Consider the following 20,979-nt stretch of genomic DNA (forward strand, 5'->3'; position numbering starts at 1 on the left):
TAAAGTTATCCCGGAGCTGAGGGGGTGGGCAGTATAGACACCCCACACTGAATCCTACGCGTTGTTAGGGGATTTTACGGTAGAGGGGAGGTGGCCAAAAAAATGGACTGATTGCGTCGCTGGAGAAGCGCATGCGCTGCCCAGCACTGCTTCCAGAAATCTGATGGTCAGGACTTGAGAACCCGGCCGGCTCCCAAGTAACTTTTACAAGAGTAAACTAACAGCCCGATGGCTACTTCTTAAACGCCGGGCGTCACGGTCAGTGTGCATCGCGTCCTCTCCTCTCCTGGTGCTGTCAGCACTAAGCATGCGGCGACATTAAAAGGGCAATGTCTTCCCAGCGAGGGCCAGCGCCGGGCTTCGGAAACCGCAGGGGCTTTCTTCCTGGGCATCTCGGCGTCCGAGGATGAGCTACGGGGTCTCGGCCAACTCGCAGCTGCTGTTCCGCGCCTGCGATGAGGGCGACTACGGGAGCGCCCGGCGCGTCCTGGAGCCCGGGGCGGGCTCGGAGGGCGGCGCGGACACCGTCCCGGGGGAGCTGGCGCTCGTCCCCGTGGACTGCGCGGACGAGCAGGGCAACACGGCGCTCCAGTTCGCCGCCGCCAGCGGACACGAGCACCTGGTCCGGTTCTTGCTGCGGAAGGGGGCCTCGGTGGACAGCCGGAACCACTACGGCTGGACTCCGCTGATGCAGGCTGCGAGGTGTGGTGCGCTCCCTCTGTATCCAACGCGCTCGCTGCTTTCTGCTGCGCTGAGGGGCGGGGGAAAGACTGGCTGGGCATCCGAGGGTGTCTGGAAGAGATTCCTGTTCTGCAGACTTGAGTTATGCATCCAAACAAATAATTTAGGCTCCCCCCCCCAACAGTTTAATTCGTTCTCCATTTAAAACGTGCCCGCAAGAGAGAGCACCGTTAGTTCACCAAGCCAGAAAACTTTACTTTTTTTAATGGGGGTGACTTCGTACTTAAAAAAAAAAAAGGATTTGACGGTCTCCGAGAGGTTGTTGAAGTAGAAGCTGGTTTCGCATGAGACTGAGCACAAGGAATGACTCGGAACTCGGGGGGGTGTTGGTCTTGACGGTCTGTTTAGCCCCCAAAGAGGCAGGTACGCTATAATGTAAAGTTAGAGCTCGGGTTTCATCGATTCAAGGTGGTGCAACTGCTGACACGGGCGGCTTCAATTAGCTTTGCCTTGTGCCGTTCCGGTGCAGTAGGAGTCATTGTAACCGCTGCGCGTCGGCTACTCTGTGTGCGCCAAGCCCGTCAGGTAACGTTTCCGAGCGCCTGCCGCCGGTGCGGTGGCATCTCCTGAGAGATGGGCAGTACCGCTGAGGTCGCTTCTTGTGCACACCACAGATACACGGATCTTAAATCGGCTGGGTGGAAAAAATGCAAAGTGAACCGCGATATTTATCATTTACCCGAATGCAAAGTGTGCACGCCTTTCGTCCCTCCTATTAAAGTCAGGGTTTCTAAGCTGTCACCCAAGTGTTTCTTCATATCCGTTTTAGACCTAGCAGTAGAAGATAAAGTGTTTTGGATTTTATAAAAGTCATGTTTTTGCTTTAAAAGGGTGTACATCTAGAAATATATATGCAGTAGAAAGGGTTTTGGATATCTCACTGGAATACCGTACAGGTTGTAGTTCAGGTGGGTAGCTGCGTCGGCATGCGAAGGCTGCAAGGAACAAGTAAGTTAATTCCATGCTGAAAAGAGACGAAAACGCAACGTTTCGGCCGTGGAGCCTTCTGCAGGTGAATTCAGGTGAAACACGGAAGACTGGATTTGATTTTCGCGACAACTATGTGCTGTTCCTGTAAACGGCCGAAATGGTTCTTGAGCGAAGATAGAGAACTTCAGGATAAAAGTTTCAGTTTACCAGCGTAGTTTTGTACAAACAGGTTAGATTAGTTTTTGTTTTTTAAAGCGCGCGTTCCCTGTATGCCTTCCCGTGATTTAATTTTCATTCCTTCATTCAACAAAGAGGGTCCGGCAGTAGAGACAGTAGATAGAGCAGTATTTCCGAGCTTGGAAAAGCCGGGCGAGCCGGGAAGACTCCATTAACCGAGTTCCTAGAGAAAGCTGACATTTTAAGCAATTTCTTCGCGAAGAAAAAAAAAGTTTGAATTGGCAGCAGTGCATAACTGCGATGCGCGTTTCCAGCAGGTAGCCTGATCATTCTGCCTGTGGGACATCACACTTAGCATTGGCAAGCAAGCAGAAAAAAAAAACTTGCACGGCCGGGAAATAAAATAAATTTTCCCCTCGCTGTTAATTCCCGTAGGTTTGGGCACCTGAGCGTCGCCCACATCCTGCTGGAAAACGGAGCGGAGATCAACGGCAGGAACAGGATGGGGGCCAGCGTGCTGACGATGGCCGCGAGGGGTGGGCACGCCAGCGTGGTGGGGCTCCTGGTGGAGGGCGGCGCCTTCGTGGACGACTACGACCCCCTGGAGGTGCCCGGGGCGAACGGCAACAACAACAACGGCAACGGCGGGGGCGGGGGCGGGGCGGGCGAGCCGCCGGCCATCACCCCGCTCACGGCGGCGGCCCAGCACGGCCACGAAGCCGTGGTGAAGCTGCTGCTGGACTGGGGCGCGGACGCCAACCTGGGCCTCCGGGCCACGGGCTGGCGCCCCCTGATGGCGGCGGTGCTGAGCGGCAAGGTGGGCGTGGCCCGGCAGCTGGTGGAGCGCGGCGCGGACCCCGACCACGTCAACGCGCTGGCCAGGACGGCCTTCGAGCTGGCGCTGCAGCTCAAGCAGAAGGGCCTGCAGTGCTACCTGGACGCCATCACCACCGTGCGGCCCCAGCCAGGTAGCGTGCCCTGGCGGGGCTTTCTCCTGTTTGCCCTCGGTCTAGTAATAATAATAATTCCTCACACTTCATGTCACGTACAGGGCTTTTCTGGACACTCCACTCAGAGCGCTTTACAGGTCATGGGGATCCCCTCCACCAGCTCCAGTGTGCAGCCCCACCTGGATGAGATGGGGGGTTATGAGGAGGCCATGATGGGTAAAGGCCAGGGGGGAAACTTGGCCAGGATGCCAGGGTAACACCCCTCCTGTTTTTGAGAAACACCCAGGGATTTTTAATGACCACAGAGAGTCAGGACCTCAGTTTTACGGCTCATCCGAAGGACGGAGCCTGTTTACAGTCTAGTGTCCCCGTCACTACACTGGGGCATTAGGACCCACACAGACCGCAGGGTGAGCGCCCCCTGCTGGCCCCACTAACACCAGCAGCAGCCTCAGTTTTTCCCAGGAGGTCTCCATCCAGGTACTGACCAGGCTCACCCCTGCTGGGCCTCAGGGGGCTGCCAGTGGTGAGCTGCAGGGTGATATGGCTGCTGGCAGTGTCTGAGAGTCTGAGAGGCTGGATCCAGGGGGGTATTTGACCCGCCTGGCCTGTTTGGTAAGTTATTGCCGATTGGATCTGACCCAGCCTTCTCCCGGAACGGGGCTAGGTGTCGGCTACTACCACATGGCTGGGTAGCTGTGTTCCCCACCCCCACCACCCTCTGGGTAAAGAGGTTCTGTGCTTTAAATTCCTTTCCGCTTGCGGGCGCCGGTTCGCTTTGCGCTGTTCGCTCGGAAGAAATCCGCCGCCGGGTTGAATTTGACCCACTTGCGTCGGTTCCTCCAGCCAGTCGGCGTAGGGCGTTCCCTCGCGCCCCAGAATGTGTCCGGTTTAGTATGTTCTTCCCTGGAATAAACGTGTGTCCAGGGAAGGTTTATACCAGACGTTCTCCAGCATCTGTCGTCGGCGTGGCCTCACTGGAGGGTGGCACTCGACGAAAGCGGAGAATTAAAACGTTTTAATTGGAAACGACGCAGCTGACGAAGGTTACCCTTGAATGTTGTGTCTGGGCTCGTTAAAGCCAAGCTTCACTTACAGAAGAAGAGAAAAATATAGGCGTCTTGTTGCGGAGCCGGGATCTGGCTTTCTCCTCTACAAGGCTGGACTATTTTTTTCACTTTGTTTTTTTTTTGGGGGGGGGAAGAAAGAAGCACTTATCTTCTGTGATTTTGTCACAAAGGAGATAGTAGTTTTTACGTTTCTTAAGGAATTGCATCTAATGTGAGATTTTAATTAATTTGATTTGTGCCCGACTGGGCAATTAATTTAAGGACTTTCAGGAATTAATTGCTTTTTGTTTTCTGGCATAATTTCCTACAAATACATAAAGTTGATAAAACAAAAAAAAGTTGATACTGAAGTGAAAATCTACGAGGATTCCCACAGGACGACTTCTACAGCTTCCTAGACAAAAGAACACCTGTTAAAAATGTTTGGTTTTGTCATGTCATTTCAGAGTGGGTGTGAGTTTGCATTGTCTCCCGTCTCCTCCTGCCCCCTTCGGCTGATTTACAGTATGTGCTGTTTGCCAGATGACACCTCTGGGCCTTTGATAACGGGAATCAGATCTGTGATTTAGTATTCCTGCCTTACAGCTGAAAGACCCAGAGGTTACACAGCTTGATCAAAGCCTGTTTTCAATTACCTCGCCCTTCTGCTCGGCAGACAGTACAGTTGAAAACGTAGGCAGTCGCAAATGATGCTGCGACTTTTCAATTATTTTTTCACAATAAAGAGGGCGTATTGTATAGAAGAAGTATTCTCAGAAAATACATTGGATCTCTACATTTTGCCGGCAGCCATATCACTCTGCAACTCACAGCTGGCAGCCCACTGAAGCTCAGCAGGTGTGAGCCTGGCCAGTACCTGGATGGGAGACCTCCTGGGAAAAAACTAAGGTTGCTGCTGGAAGAGGTGTTAGTGGGGCCAGCAGGGGGCGCTCACCTTGAGGTGTGTGTGGGTCCTAATGCCCCAGTATAGTGATGGGGACACTATACTGTAAATAGGCGCCATCCTTCGGATGAGACGTAAAACCGAGGTCCTGACTCGTAATTAAAAATCCCAGGGCGTTTCTTGAAAAGAGTAGGGGTATAACCCTGGCGTCCTGGGCAAATTTCCCATTGCCCCTTACCAATCATGGCCTCCTAATAATCCCCCTCTATGAATTGGCTTCATCACTCTACTCTCCTCCCCACTGAGAGCTGGTGTGTGGTGAGCGTTCTGGCGCACTATGGCTGCTGTCGCATCATCCAGGTGGGGCTGCACACTGGTGGTGGTGGAGGGGATCCCCATTACCTGTAAAGCGCTTTGAGTGGAGTGTCCAGAAAAGTGCTATATAAGTGTTAGCAATTATTATTATTATTATTATTATTATTATTATTATAAACTCGTGCCACAGCCATTTACATCTGGCTTCTGTTCGGACACATCCTTGTGCTCTATACAGGCAGAAGGATTTTTGGTGCATTTTTGAAAGCAATTTTTGAAAGGAAATTTCTGTTTTTCACCTTTTATACAATTTTATACCATTTTTGTGCAATTAAGAAGACGGATGACAAATGAAACATCTTTTTATCGTTTTCAGATGATGAGAAAAGAAGACCGGATGTCTTCAGTGCACTGAAGTTAGGTAAGGCCCCCTAAACCAGATGTGTGCAGGTTTGACTAGTTTATGCTTTGCCAAACATGGTAAAAGGTTTATAAAAATCGAAGAAGCATCATAAATATCCCATGAGTTTTATCAGTCTTTTAAGTCATGCTCAAGAGCAGCATTTATTGCATTTGAAATAAAGATAAACAGATAGTTTATCAGTGAGTATAAGAAGTTATGAAATTCATCAGAACTCATGTGGCGTCCTTTCTATCGAGCTGAAATAAAGCTGTGGCCCCTCTGTGTTTTTTTAATCGAGGCAGCAACTTCGTGTTTCCTTTCATCGGCCAACTTCATTGTAATAATGATTGTTAGTCTTGAGTACGTCTCTGGATCATGACCAGTCACCACCTGTGTGTGACTTGTTTTGCCAGTGGTACAGTACAGTGGAATAAGACAGTAGCATATGACTCTCACAGTATCTGTGAGATGCAGAACTGTCTCTTCATCACTGCATCCAGCATTGGTTTGTACTGCGGTCGCCTTAGGAAAAGCTTTATTACCCTACTGGGGGAAGTTTGCTTTGCAGGCAGGTACAAGGCGTAACACCATGCATAATACATTTAACGTGACATGAACCCATCAACAAATGAGAAACATGCGTTAGATGAGGACAAACAAGTTGGCAGCTTTAAGTAATCTCCACAATTTAGAAGAACAATCGGCCATCCAGATGAAGCAGGTTAATAGCCGTGGGAATAATGAATAACCCGTAATTAATAATAACAACCTGGTCCTGTTGCACGTAAACCGGGGTAGTCTAAATCAGCGCTGAAGTCGTGTCCACGCCGTGAAGGAGCTCGGATCTGTGCAAGGGGTCGGTGTTCCCGGCCTTCCGCTGGACCTGTGTGCTGTAGGCGTCTTGTGGGTCTGTGTGCTCAGCGGGCTCCCTGGGCTGACGTCGCCTGGCCCTCGTGCGCGTGTGCGTGGCTCACGCCCCTCTGTCGCATGCCTGTCCCCCCAGGAAATCCCCAGCTGGTGAGGGAGATCCTGGACGAAGACCCCAGTCAGGTGCACATGTCCAACGCGGACGGCGCCTCGGCCCTGATGATCGCCGCGGTCAGCGGACAGCTGGACGTGGTCCAGCTGCTCGTGGAGAGAAGCGCCGGCATCGACAAGCAGGACAGCGTCCATGGGTGGACCGCCCTGATGCAGGCTACTTACCACGGGTAACGTCCGGTCCTGCTGCCTGCAGCTGTCGGCAGCAGTGTGTAGTTTGTCCATGTGGCAAAGCAGATTCTCAAAGGCGTTTGCCTCAGAGCAGGCTGGTGTAGAGTAGAGCTACACAACAGTCCACAGCAAGCAGAGCCCAGTGCTCCTGGAGGAGGAATACTCCTTTATTTGAGGGGAAGAAGAAGGCAACTCCTGTGACTAACGGACAGAAAAATACCAACCGAACGAGCAAAAGACAGAAAGGGAGACAAGACTGAAATCTGGAAGTTCGTAGCAGTAGAATTCAGCAGTGAAATGCGTCTTCACCAGTTATAACGCAGTGATCCCGCTTCGGTGCATCCATGAGTATCAATCATCCTAAACAGATTTATAAAGATTTTGCCAGTACGGTTTTATTGCCAGGTTTTAGAAAGGCTACAAAAAAGAGGCCATTCTAGCCTCTTCTAGCCCTTTTAATGATTGATAGTTAATTGATCTCAATATTTATTGGGAAAAAAAACATTGGCTGACTTTGTCAGTGCCTTTGAGGATTGTGAAGGTCTCCTTGTTGTCTTCTCTGTTTAAGACTAAAAATGTTCTGTTCCTTCAGCCTGCCAGTCCAGGACATTAAGCCCCAGAAAGTATCTGGTTGATGTTCTCTGGATAGATTCCAGGACAGCAATATCTGTCCTCTAATATGGTGACCAAAATTGTCCATAATATTCGAAATGATGCCTTACTAGAGCACAATAATTTTATCCTGACATACTCCGATTGAATGGATGTGTTAGCTTTAACATCTGTCTTTTTCACAGCTCAGCTCAGTAGTTACAGATGTGCCCCCTAATGTCATATTCAATTCTCTGTCCTGTAGAAATAAAGATGTTGTGAAGTATCTGTTAAACCAAGGAGCCGATGTCAATCTGCGTGCCAAAAATGGATATACAGCCTTTGATCTCGTTATGCTGCTAAATGATCCAGGTGAGCTGTGAAACATAGTTGATTTTGCAAGGACTGTAGCAGAGAACAGTGTTCGGGCGAAACCAAGCTTTGGTCACCTAAAAAATACCTCTGTATGATCTGCTGTATGTCAGTTTTTATCAAGTACTGTACAGTCCATTTGAAGTGTATGCATTTTTCTTAGACATTTCTGGTGTGCTTTTATCTCTTGGCTATGCTGTCGTACAAATCTCCTATATCATTTGCTTTAACCCTATCCTTACTGTAGCTTTTCATCTAACCCTAGTCCTATGCCTATCTCGGAACACAAGCCTGTACTCTGAGCCTCAGCCTTTACCATATTCAAGGAACATAGAAGGGTTAGAGAAGAGAGGAGGTCATTCTCATTTAATCAGTAGTAGCGCATTCATCTAAGAATTTAATCCGCTTGTTTCTTGAAGAGTCCTGGGTGATTGTCTTCACTCGCACACCTTGGCAGCTTGTTGCAGACTCTCAGAGCTCCTTGTGTACCTGCTGATGCACCTCCTCCTAAATACACTAAAGATGTAAAAATGTTGTTCTCCTTTTGGTTCTGTCAGTGCTTTTTTAGGATTTTTAATGCTTGCAGTATTATCAGTAACCTTTACTGTTTAAGCAATTAATTTCCATTCACCCGTCTGTGTGCAACATTCCCTTTAGACCTGGTGTTACTCCTTCTAGGGCAGCAATGTCTTTTTATGCCACAATGCCATAAACAATCCACTGCTTTTAACACCTGCAGGCTGGGACATGTGCAAACCTCACGACGCTGGCTAAGCCAGGTCAAGGTCATTGACGTACATTCGGAAGAGCAGTTTCTCAAGGTTTATTGAGATCGGATTTTTTTCCCTTTTGTCTTGCCTTCTTCATGCAGACACGGAGCTCGTGCGACTGCTGGCCTCTGTTTGCATGCAGGTTGACAAAGACAAGAACAAACAGAGGAACAGAGCCACCCTGAAGCGCTCGAAGAGCAGGCAGTCCCTGAATGTCCCCGTCCCACCTGATGATAAAGGGGGCTTGAAGGTACCAGAATCATAGACAACTTTGTGGCTTAGTATTGAATATGAAGGCGTTGTAATTTGCTGTGTTTTCGAAATTTTGTAGGACATCCTTCCTCCTGTTATTCCCAGTTAAAGGGGAACTGCAGCACTGTTTTCATATTTTGGGGTTAGAAAGAATCAGCATTGATGAGTGCATTTCAAACCACAATAAAATGCACACAGTAACGAGTAAAACTTCCAATTTACATCACAAAAATTAGACTACATTTCCAGGTATGCGCAGCGCCATGTTCTGCGATTCAGAACGAGGCAACAAGACTTCCAGTGATGCGTGTGGCCCTATTACATTGTAAACAAGTAGTCTTGTGAATACGTCTCTTTTAATCCAACAGATTTGATTTTGAGACGGTTTTCCAAAAAATACTACTTGTTAACTTCAAATCCAGACTCAAAACCTTCTTCTTCAGAAAAGCCTTTACTTAACTGGTTCCATTCTTCACCCCTCTGCTCTTAATACCATCTTCCACGGTCTCCTCTATTGTTATTGTTGTATTGTTTTAATTATAATTGTGTCCTATCTTGTGAAATTTTCTTATTTATTGTTATTGTCATCCTGTAAAGCGCTTTGAGAAGCAACCTTTAAAGGCGCTATATAAAATAAAGTTTATTATTATTATTATTATTATTATTATTATTATTATTATTAACTCTGCATGCAGATCACGTTGGAACATTTCTGTGGCGAAAAGGTCTGCCGCTCAACCAGTACTCATTCACTCGTCCATCACAGTACGTTAGTCGTTATGGAGACTAGTGAGCAGGAAGGGCCGCGTCACGTCGCAATTTGTGGGAACTTGAATGCGAGTTTGTGTCGACAGGGCGACTTGCAAAACTTTCACAAAATCCACGATTTTGTGCTTCGATTCGAAACTTTTACTGTCGCGTCGGTGAATTTATTTCGGTTTTAGTAACCGGCCTGAGAGATGGGGACCGTAGTTCCCCTTTCGAGAATCCCGATTTCCGAAGCTTCGCACTGAAACTCCCGGGGGGGGTGCACTGTTCTGCCGTCGGTACGGTACGCTGCCGTATCGCGCGGCGGTGCTCACTGGTGCCCCCCGCGGGCCGCGCCCGCAGTCCTGGTGGAGCAGGATGTCCAACAGGTTCCGCAAGCTGAAGCTGACGCACACGCTGCGGCACGGCTTCTCCACGGGCCGCCTGGCCCCCCTGCCAGACGGCGTGGACGTGGCGCTGGACTGCACCATGAAGGCCGGCCCCAGGAGCGGCGAGGCCAGCGGCGCCGCGGGCGCGGGGACCCCCGAGACGAGCACGGCCTGGGCGGCGAAAGGCAAGGACAGCGGTGAGGGAAGGCTCTCTCTCCTTCCGCCACGGGCAGACCCGCACGTCTCGCCTTCCCAATTCACGGAGCGTTGCGTCCTGGAGTTTTTTTCCTGATTTCGCATTTGCGTTTTGACGAATCTGAAACGATAAACTAGAATCTGCGATAGCGAGGCTATTCTGCTTCCAAATCAGGCAAAATGAATGAAAAGTTATGTAAAGGAGCAACAGCTTCTTGGACATTGAATTTCTCTGGGGAGGGGCAAAATACTGAATCTTTAATATTTCAACATTTCACACCTGCAATCCGTACGTTTTCGTTACCCGGAATAAATAACTGATTAAATTTGAGAGTCCAAGAATTAAATCTTTTCTTCTGAACATGAGTTACTTATGTGTTCATTTTGTAATTTTCCAAGTTGTTCACGTGTGATCTCGTTCATTTTTTTCCAGGACTTAGCAGTGCTGGTACAGAGAAAGACGACACTCTGATCACGACCATGGTAGGCCACCCCTTTGAGAAAAGGCATTGCTCCTCCGATAAGCCTGTTCTGTGTTGTTGTTATTATTATAATTCCTTACTATATTATTACTTAGCCCTTACATTTATATGGCGTTTTTCTGGACACTCTGCTCAAAGCACATTACAGGTAATGGGGAATCCCACCAGTGTGTAGCCCCCCCTTGATCATGCGACCAGGTTCACACCACCTGAGCTTCAGTGGCTTGCCAGTTGTGAGTCCTGCAAGTTCAGGCAATTCTGCTTTAATCAAACTAGAGAACTGCCCCTGCTCAGTCAGGTCAAAACCCCTAATTCTGAAATCTACTTGCACCACCCGTTTATAACCAGTAACTAGTTGAGCGGCGCGTTGAATTGCAGGTCCTCTGCACTGGGCTACTCCAGTCAGCGGCTGCTTGAGCACTTCTGCCCCGAAGAACAGGTAAAAAACACCACCGGCGGGACAGCACTCCGTCACCCCACGACGGTCGAAGCAACGCCGCTGCTCGTTGTTGCTCCACCGTCTCATCTTTTCTCCCATCCCTGTTTCTGTCCCCCGCAGCTGAGGAACGGCGCCCCCTCCACCCACCTGCCCAGCGACAAGCTGAAGGCCGTCATCCCCCCGTTCCTGCCCCCCTCGAACTTCGAGCTGCGCAGCGCGGACCGCTCTCGGGCCGGCCGGGAGGGCAAGGCGGAGCAGGCCCGGCAGCCCATGCCCCCGCGCCCCGCCAAGGCCTCCTTCAACAGCAGCGGCAACTCCGACATCGTGAGTCTGGCGCACGCCTTTTCCGGACGGCCTCGGAGAACAGATCGCGGAACTGCTCGGCTGACACCCCGGCTAGGGCTAGGGTTAGCATTTCCCCCAGTGTTTAGGAGTGTCGCTGTTTCTGTGTTGTTACGAGCACGGTTAGCTCATGGGACTCATCTGTACACCTCAGGAAGCGAGTTAGAGTTCTGTCAGCCCTCCTGGATGCCTTCGACGGCTGTGCGCGTTACATTCCTGGTACTTCATTGTAACGCCACACTTGTTTTGTGTGCTGCAAACCTGCAGGAGTCGTTTTTCGATAGCGATCAAAGCAAACGATGCGACACAAAGAGCCTGTGCTTTCATTTACTTGGAAACTGACCAGTTTATACACACAGTATACAATGTGCTGGAGAACCCTGTTACTCCATGACAAATCAAACCACGCCTGTCTGTGGAAGAGAAGAACGTTTACGAGTCGAGGGGTCTCCCCAGCCTAGTGAAGCATATCGAATATCGATTTTGTTTGTCTTCAGGTTTATAGACAAATGCTAAATATACATCCATCGTCCCGATTTCCTCCCTAGCGCCTTTCCCCAGCTCCAGAGACACGATTCGCAGCCTCTCACAAGCTGCGGTTTTCTCTTCCAGACGTCCGTCAGTCGTGTCGCCGCCCGGTCCGTCAAGTTTCCCAGCATTACCAAGAGCCCCACGTCCCCCTCCAACTCGGGCTCCTTCAGCTATTCCCCCCACTCCTCCGGGGGCGCCGGCGGGGTGGTGGGGTCCAACAGGCACGGGGTAGACCCTCACAATCGCTCAGGTGTGTTGTTTTTCTTTTTCTGTTTGTCGTCACTGCTGTTGGGTATTCCTCTGTGCGCGTAGTGAACTGCGCACCTGCTGCTGGGTGCTCTTTCTTAATTTCAAGCCTCCCAAGATGGACTTACTCTCACCCAAAAAGCTAGCTCCGAGGGCGCCTGTGGTTATCGAATGATTATTTTACTCGCCCCTGTGTTTTAGCAGAGCCGGGTATCTAGGCAGAACAGGGCTGCTGAGTGCTACGGTACAGAAGCACTCCAGCGCCGTTTGACTCCCTCTTTCCCAGGTGGCAGTTCCGACAGCGTTCTCTCCCAGATCGCGGCGCAGAGGAAGAAGGTTGCTGGCTTGCTGGAGCAGAAGCCCCAGCCGTCGGACAGCCAGGCCCCAGCAGTGCCGGACATCACCCTCCCCGACATCCACAGCACTTCCTGTCTAGTGGTCAGCGGCGCTCAAGGCAAGAAGGTAAGGATGCTTGCTGTTTGGCCGCTTCAGCGGGCCCTGGGACGCCTGAGGAGGGCGAAGTTTACGTTTGATAAAAATACACAGTGTTATTTTTCTTTAGAAAATGTTTTGTAGCTTTCTCATTCTTTTGGGCTAGGATGTGGTTATGGCCAGAGGGTAATAAAGGCTGGAAGAAAGAGCAGGGCTAAGGATTGGACAAGCTTTCAGCTTTATGCGTATTAAGGATTATGGTAAAGCTGAGGAGCAGGATTGCATGAAAATTAGGATGGAGTTTGGACACTTCCTTACAAATTCTCACACCAGGATTGAAAACCTCAAACAGAACGAACCTGACTTCCTTTCCGCTGCCCCCCCTGTTTGCGAGCCTCCCTCCTTTTCCGATCCCGGTGCGTCGGTTTCGAGACGGAGCAGGACGCAGAACGTAATGCCTCCCCGCTGACCCCCCCCCCCCCCCGTCACAGAAAGCGGAGGCAAAGAAGAGGCCCCCGTCGGGGAATTCGTCCACCTCCAAGAGCACCTCCCCGACGCTGACGCCCTCGCCCTCGCCCACGCTGAAAGGCCCGCAGGCCGACGCCCTCTCCTCCCTCTCCTCGCACCCGCGCTCGCAGAGCAGCGGAGGCTCCAGCAGCGGCACGGTCACGGACGAGGGTGAGTCCGGCCCCGGGGCGCGCCTGCTGGCCGCCCTCGCGTCGTGGCGTTTCGGAGGCTCCAAGACTATTTCCTGCCCTCGCGTCTTGGCGTTTCGGAGGCTCCAAGACTATTTCCTGTCCCTGAGTCCTGCGTGTTCTTTTATTAATGAAACTGATTTAATTTCGCACTCTTGAAGGTTCTTTGCCAGAGCAAAACATATCAAGAGACAACCAGAAACCCTCTGGGGTGTGGCCTGCGGTTGTTAGGCTACACGGCCGTACGCGCCTCTGTGTTGAGAGCAGTAAGGCTGATGGTGGAGGTGTCAAGGCCCTGCGGTCGCCTACAGATAACAACACGACGAATCCGCCGTGCTGATCCTGAACACACCTTTCTTTTGTTCAGACGAGCTCTCTGGCATCCTGAAGAAACTGTCCCTTGAGAAGTACCAGCCCATATTTGAGGAACAGGAGGTAAGAGTCAGTGAGTTAGCTTGTCAGTCATTTTTTGCATCCAGAATATTTGTGCCCTACCTTAACCTTTTGGACTTATTTTCCGCTGCTTTTGTGTGTTGTTCACATAACATAATGTTTTTTTCTCCCTGCAAACGATGCAGATTTATTCCTTGATTGCTGTAGCTAATAGTCTAGAGAATGTTGTTTGAGTCTTCCCCTGCCTACAGTGAACTTACTGCCTTTTGGACCTTGAGTGAACTCATCTAAAATCTGCCGCAACAAGCAAGGTAGTCTTGCTTTAAGCTCGATTTGTCCTCAGATAATTTAAGCACACGCATGTTCTGGTGTGCGACTCAAGAGACACAAAAGCATAAAGTAGTGAACGGCGTACATCCCTGCCGACTGCCGCCCTCTCTTTCTCCCAGAGCCGGAGTGGTTCTGAAGCTTTCACCCGTCGTCTGAGTACGGGGGGTTTCCTCTGCTCCCTTACAGGTGGACATGGAAGCCTTTCTCACCCTGACCGACGGAGACCTCAAGGAGCTGGGCATTAAGACAGATGGGCCCAGGCAGCAAATCCTGGCTGCCATTTCCGAGCTGAACGCCGGAAAGGTACGGACTCCTGTTTCTTCCGGAATAGGCTGCTGGGAATCGGTCTCCCACCCGGCCTCGACTGACGGAGGCGTGTACTTTCCCCGCGGTGATAGGCCTACGGAGGCCTGCCTGCCGTCGTGAGTGTTGTGCAAGGGGTTCGTACCTTTTATTTTCAGAACCCATCCGTGTAATGCGTTTCTCCAAGGATGGCGAGAGAAATTCACCCATAAAATAATGAATCGGCTACAAACAGAGTGACCCGAGTTCAGTGGTTCAACTGAAAGAAAGCCGTTTTGTTTTTTTTAATTCATCCGTGCAAAAGAAATCTTTGCAGAGCGTGCGCTTTGAAGGTGGCACGTCACTCGCACCTGCTTCCGTGGGAGATGGCCTCTGCCCAGTGTCTGCCTGGATTCAGGAGCTGGGTGGGGGCGGGGGTGAACTTCACAAGTGAAATTAGGCAAAGTTTAAAGTGACATTAAAGCCCCTCATCTGTGTGTCCGTGTGTCCGGGTGGCCCTGTCCGGATTTCTGTTACAGGTGCCGGCGTATCCGCAGCAACTGAGATGCAGTGTTTCTTTCAACAGGGCCGGGAGCGACAGCTCCTCCAGGAAACGATTCACAACTTCCAGTCGTCGTTTGGCAGCAGTGCCAGTAACCCTCGGCCCCCTGGGTATCCACGCTGTAAGTAGCTGCTCTGGAGAGAGGGGCCGTAGGGGGGGGGGGTGTAATTCCCGCCATCCCGCCACTAGAGGCCGATACAGGCCCCCCAATCGCTTGGCATTTGTTCCACTTGGTGTTGGCTAAGTCGTTAAGTGTCTCGTTATCACGAGGGGGTGAGAATCCCACATTTTCAATATGGGGTCCATTAGTACTGTTGCAGTACGGAAGGGGCTCGCACGGCGTTAGTGCTGGTTTGGTGAGCAGTCTGGGGAAACCGCTAAGGTTTAGACGTAATAAAGAAGACCTCCGAGTGGCCTATGTGCGAGTCCTGTGGAAGCCCTCCGGTTTAAGCCTCCCGCACCCCAGGGGGACCTACACTGAGCACCCGCCGCGCCCCGTTTCCAGCCCGGGAGGGTGCTCGGACGCTTACCGCTGCTCCCTCTCCCCCCGTTCTCCCGCAGCGCCCACGGGGTGGGTGAGACAGCAGGTGCGAGCGACCAGCAAGAGGCAGGGGCCGTGAGGGCGGCGCCCGGGGGGCTGGCGGGACGCCCCGGCCCTCCTCCACGCCACTGTCCCGGAGCAGCAGGACGGAGCCGCCGTGGCAGGGCCCGCGGGGGGGCGCTGGCGGCTTCGGGCAGGGGGCCATTCCGCCCCGAGACGGAGCGCGAAGCAGAGCGCGCCGCAGGCGTGTGCCGGTCGTCGCCGAGGCGCCGGTGTCCGGACCGGGAAGAGCCAGGAGGTGGAGACAGGCGGCAGCACAGCCCCAGCTGGCGATCGCCAGGGCCCAGGCTGGGAGCAGCCGAGCAGCCGGAGGGCTGAGCTCTCTGGGCTGCGTCCCCCGACTCCGGAGCTGGCGGGGGGGCTCGGCCGACCCCGTGCCCTCGTCCTCCGTCGTTCCCGAGCTGCCCCGGCTCCCAAACGGCTGGCAGTGCCAGGTGGGAATGACGGACGTGACGGAAAGAAAATGTCCAAATTCCAAATTTAGGGCAGGAAATAAGGCGCTCTGGTAAGAAAGCGAGAATTGAAAACCAAGAGGAGGGTTGTTTTTTGTTTTTTGGGGAAATCATTTGGCTTTATTCCTCCTTGCTTACCAGTGCCCGGCTGCTGGATGGTTTCTTGCAAGCGAAATGCAGTGCGACACTTGCTCTCTGGGTCCAGAGGGTGGCGCCTCTCGTTTTAAGTCGCGTGCTTGTAAAGATCAGCACTCTCTGTGTCCAGCTCCAGGTGCGACTTCCCTGGAAGGAGAGCGTGGAGAAGGTGCTGTAGGACAGGATGGGGTTTTCTCTCTTCATCGAGGTTCTGAAAACAATCGCGGTGAGCGGCACAGGAAAGACTCTGACATGTTTCCGACCTGGCTTGGCCCACTACTGCTGGGAAGCAGTTCTTACGTAATGGGGGAAATGGAAGAGGAGACGACATGAAGGATGTTTGTGAAATGTTGCAGATGTGGGGCAGAGGTTGTGTGCTTTTGTCGGCATGTCTTCACCGGCCTCTCATCTGTACAGCACCACCAGCCCCGGTGCCAGCCCTGCGTCTGTCAGACCGCTGGCACAAGTCTCCTGATCCACATGGGTCCTGCTCAGCCCTGCCAGCAGAGAGGATCACTCTGAGGACTGTAGAGAAAGTGTCCCGTGTTCATATGGGAAATGTGTGCATTTACACTCCAGTATTCTGTTATTTGAAGAAACCAGATGTGTAAAAGAGGTGTTTCTTTTGTGATAATGTACTGTACATTATAAATTATTCCTGCAAATTTATTAAAGAATGAGATGTAAATTCTGGGTTTACCTTTACCAGAACAAAGGCACATACTAAAACTTTTAAAAAATGAGAAAAGAAAGAGGAGAAAAAGCATTTGACAAAATGATGTCTAGTCCTTCTTAATGAAAGAGCAACATAGTCATGCGCTGTCTGAAAGCACATTTAGTCACAAACGCCCAAATAGCGCTCTGTCACGGGACAGTGCCAAGGCATACATGAACATACCCAGTATACTGCAAATACTGTAGTTCTACATGCGAGTTAGCCTACAGAAGGAGGACTCTTAGGGGTCCTTGTATTTTTTGGGAAGAAACAAAATTGGAGATTTGAGTTTTGAGCTCTGCTTAAAACGTCAGCGTGCCGTTGAAAAGGCAGACGTACAGTATTTGGATACCAGCAGGTTGTGTGGAGTGCTGTCTGAGCCCGAGTGTTTCTGCTGCCACATGAAGTGAACAGAAGCAGTTACCACCTGCAGAGTTATCTGAAAGCTTAGCCTGAAACAGCTTTTTTGTGGATTGAAGAATTCCTTGACCGTGCTCGATTATTGTACTTGATCTCCTCAACAGTAGTCTCTAATAAAGGATTTAGTAGTCTCCCATAAAACTAGAGGGGTGGTTTTACAACTCATTAAACGCCCTCTGAAGGAGGCTTCACTCTGGAGTGAGAAGGGGTTGAAACAAGTGTGTAGTACGAGTGGTTCCTGGAACAAGTCGAAACTCTCTTCTGAAACTGATGAATGTTTGCAAACCTGGGGTCTCATGAATTAAAGTAAAACTAATGTTTTAGCGGTGCAAACACAAATCATATTCAATACAGCTTTATGTCCCTGCTACCTTCCTCTCCCTCACAGCCTTATATCCGCGCTACCTTCCTCTCCCTCACAGCTTTATATCTCTGCTGCCCTCCCCTCTCCCTCTCGCCTGAAGAGGCTGTGATTCAGCTTTCTGCTCCTCAGGGTGGAACAAACCTTTACTTGGTCCCCAGAAACAGGCCGCGTCCGTTACACATCGCAGTCCGCTGACAACGGGAGGCCGCGGTGAGTTTCGGTGCAGTCGGTTAAAAAAAAAGAGGAGAACAGCCAGACAGTTAAAAACAGTATGTCATGCGAGAAATGCGAGGGGAAACCAGCAGCGGCCATGAGATTGATGACCTTAACCCCGCCGCGGTCCGTAGTGAGGTATTGGCATGTACTCTGTTCACTCGAGGGGTTATCCTGGACTGGCTCGTCTCAATGACGGAACAAAGGTTCGGTCAGTTTAATCCATCCGTTTCAAAGGGGCTTTGTATTCCCTGTGCACATGTATCACATTTCAGTTTTTTACACCTGTGGCGGATAATCGGAAGCACGTGTGGAAATCCACACCGTCTTGCCCCAATTAAGGACATGGGCACACATGCAACAAGCTGCTTTGCAAGGGTTTCTTAAAAAGCAACCGCTGAGATCGAGGATTTTTTTTTTACGCTTTCCTGTGAAGCATATAAAGATAATCCACTGGGGGGCGCCCTTTAACCTGTTAAGATCTGATGCTCTTCTGACTGAAGAGACCAGCAGGCACCTCGATGGCTCGCTGCTTTGTATCGGGATGTTTCGAGGAATAAAATGGTAGTCAGGAAATTAAAGTTATGTACCGTTATTACGTAAAAATATTTGACTGTTACATCTGTCACAAAGATATATTATAGGATTTTAAGCCGTGGACCTTAATATATTTTAACATCCTCAAATCCTGAAGCGCAAGGGCAAACTCCGTTTGACAGACGATTGATCTCACGTCCTTCGTATAACGTAACTCGGACTGAAAGCCCACTGCCTGAGGGGCACTTCTAGAGCCCGTCTGCTTCAGCCCAGCTTACCAACAGGGAAAGACACAGGTACCCAGCTGTCTTTTTTCGCATTGTTCTATGACAGCAAGTCTGCAATACGTTATAAGATCTTTTTACCCCGGTTTGTGAACCTGGGTCCAGTTTGCATCTGTGTTCCTCCTATATTATTCTTAATGCTCCTGGTAATCCACAAATTTGTACGCACAAATATAACTGAATATGTGTATATATATATGTGGTTACATAATCAAGTCCTACCGACCATTATGAGTAAGCAAGGCTATAGGTTTAAAGTTGTTCCTGACCACTCGAGTTCCTCTGGAACTAAAACCCATTTCACAGATGATGCAAACGGATGTGTGTCGGCTTCCCCAACGCAACTGGGCTGAATTTTGTGGGTTAGTTGTTTGAGACACACACTGAAATGTCCTTTGGAACACTGTACATATGGAGAGCTCCGACTCTGTTAGAGTAAACCGTGCAAAATAGAAAAATAAACACGTATCATCGAACACATTCGTTCCTGCCATTCTTACTCGTTATATTTAACATTGCATTTCACCGCTTAACTCCTGCTGAAGTTTCTCCGCAAAACCTGACGGTTCCCTGCATTTCTAGAACTAGACCGGGACATGCTGTCTTTTGCTCGTTTGAGGCCAGAGTACTTTCACGTAAGGGAAAGCAGTCAGTTCGAGGACCAAAGGCCTTACACCCCAGCTCTTCTGCTCTCTCGCAGTCGATCGAGACTGTCGCACTTGTGAAGTCGTCCACCTGCAGCGCAGACCTTCTGAAACCGATGCTACACAGTGAGGTAGCAGCCCTGTTGGACGGTGTCAATTAACCCCATACCTGCATCACCACGCTACAAGATGAACAACAACAAAACAGTTTCATATTTCCAAACAGATTACCTATGAGTCCAAACTTTTGTAATCATTTTCTGTAGCCTGCATCAAAATGGACAGTACGTGTCTTGCAGAAGAATTCACACACCCCCCTTCCAAAATTGTCACATTTTGTTGAATTATACTGTGAATGATTTGTAACTTTTTTAATGTGAATATCAAAATTGAACACTTTTATGAGCGAAAAAAAGTTAAATGTCAGCAAAAGCTGCAAAGAAAAATAAAAAACTAAAATATCTTGAATGTAGAGGAAAACACCCCCTTTTGCGATGGCACACTAAAATTGTTTCAGGTGCTGAACGACAATTTATCACATGGCCTCCTCACTCTGGAGATTTTGAAATGGGTCCTAAATTCCTCAAACGTTGCATCATCTTCCAGTGAGAGTTTCGTCATGTCTCAGTGAAGAAAACTAAATATTTTAAAGCACATGTGAAATCTTAAAAGTCTTAAAATACTGAGGATAATGCACTATTTTTGTACAGAGAGTTGACAGCTAGGCCTAGAGTACCATTTGGAGGGAAACAAAGTTTTAGCGTGTCACAGAAAACAAGCATGCGGAATTTCTATTCTCAGAAGTCCAAGTTAGTGAGACACAGCTGTATTGTCTCGTGTCTTTGTTCTGGTGAGTGGAAAATGCAGTATTCTCCGAATTCTTGGCATGAGTTCAATTTCCCTGCTCCTGTTCACAGTGGTTGGAGGGCACTTCACATAATCTTGGGCTTTGTAAACAGGTCCTTTTCCAACTAATTCCCATTTAATAAAATAAGCGTCTCAAGCTCTTCATGTGTGTCTTGGAATCTCCTGCATTAGACAGCTTCAGACACAGTCATTTGTAACTTGTCAATATGCCGAAAGTGTCATGGTTTTCTGAAACCTGGTACATTACTTATCCGCCCAAAGGACAAACTTAAGAAGTCCTCAAAAACGTTCTGACTGTTATAAGAACTGATCTGAGGTCCAGTCAGTGTTGCTGTGAAAAGAGAAGTCCTGCTTACTTAGAGTATGCAAAATTAAAAGGAAAGAGGACTGATATTCACATTACAGCACAAGAACAGCTACTATCTAGATAAGCCATTATCTGATCAAAGCGGCATTTAAAAAATCATGGCATTTTAACTTTATTTAAAGGATCACTGCAAGAAATGCATTTTTCTTGCAAGGTCACAGAGGTGATTTCTGTGAGGAGGAAGCACTTTTCACATATCACACAGTACAAATTCACCACGTGCAGCCTCCTACTACCACCCCAGTACTTTCTGCACAACTCCCTGCCAGCAGGTCCAAATGAGATTTGGAGCAGCAGTGGCGGTAGTCATTTCACCATCCAGCCTTGAGTTTAGAAAAGGGTTTATTAACTTTGGCAAAAGGTTACTTCAGATATAAAGTCAGAAATGATCCGGAAATTCATTTCGAGCATTGACTGAACGAGCTTGCAAGTTCAGGGGTCCACATCACCACACTACCTCACCCAGGGATCTTTCGCAATGAGTTAGAGTTAGAAAACTGCGATTTCATTACTCTAGACAGCTCAGGTCTTTAGAGTCATCTGGCAGGCTTCCTATCTGTTCAAATAATCAATCACTAACTTGTGGGGTAGAGAGTTAAACTGGAACATTAAGACAAAAGAGAACTTACAGGTAACAGGAAGCTGTTCAGCT

The 20,979-nt window shown here is 49.6% G+C and overlaps 1 protein-coding gene across 4 annotated transcripts; it reads left to right on the plus strand.

Moving 5' to 3' along the window:
* The first annotated feature begins 125 nt into the window (after window positions 1–125).
* Window positions 126–16,604, plus strand: LOC102695540 (ankyrin repeat and SAM domain-containing protein 6). 4 transcript variants are annotated; one of them, XR_011189845.1, is made up of 17 exons: window positions 126–702; window positions 2,284–2,816; window positions 5,443–5,487; window positions 6,473–6,677; window positions 7,535–7,641; window positions 8,513–8,661; window positions 9,774–9,996; window positions 10,428–10,477; window positions 11,036–11,239; window positions 11,870–12,038; window positions 12,321–12,496; window positions 12,958–13,144; window positions 13,529–13,596; window positions 14,071–14,187; window positions 14,753–14,849; window positions 15,290–15,763; window positions 16,047–16,604. XR_011189845.1 is itself a non-coding variant. In XM_069190873.1 (17 exons), the coding sequence occupies exons 2-17, from the start codon at window positions 407–409 to the stop codon at window positions 15,346–15,348; spliced, it is 2,685 nt and encodes an 894-aa protein (XP_069046974.1). In that variant the 5' UTR covers window positions 126–258; window positions 342–406; the 3' UTR covers window positions 15,349–16,604. The 4 variants fall into 4 exon arrangements, 3 of the variants coding, with proteins under 3 accessions (XP_069046974.1, XP_069046973.1, XP_069046975.1); XM_069190873.1 differs by having other exon boundaries at window positions 126–258; window positions 342–702; window positions 15,290–16,604; XM_069190872.1 differs by having other exon boundaries at window positions 15,290–16,604.
* The last annotated feature ends 4,375 nt before the right edge of the window (window positions 16,605–20,979 follow it).

This window comes from Lepisosteus oculatus, chromosome 6 (assembly GCF_040954835.1).
Source record: "Lepisosteus oculatus isolate fLepOcu1 chromosome 6, fLepOcu1.hap2, whole genome shotgun sequence".
NCBI lineage: Eukaryota > Metazoa > Chordata > Actinopteri > Semionotiformes > Lepisosteidae > Lepisosteus > Lepisosteus oculatus.

Excerpts from the sequence above, each read along its gene's own strand:
- LOC102695540 (XM_069190872.1), top strand. The coding sequence starts at position 407 with ATGAGCTACGGGGTCTCGGCCAACTCGCAGCTGCTGTTCCGCGCCTGC. Across the intron at positions 5,488-6,472 it reads CTTCAGTGCACTGAAGTTAG|GAAATCCCCAGCTGGTGAGG; the intron begins GTAAGGCCCCCT and ends CTGTCCCCCCAG. Across the intron at positions 13,145-13,528 it reads CGGCACGGTCACGGACGAGG|ACGAGCTCTCTGGCATCCTG; the intron begins GTGAGTCCGGCC and ends TCTTTTGTTCAG.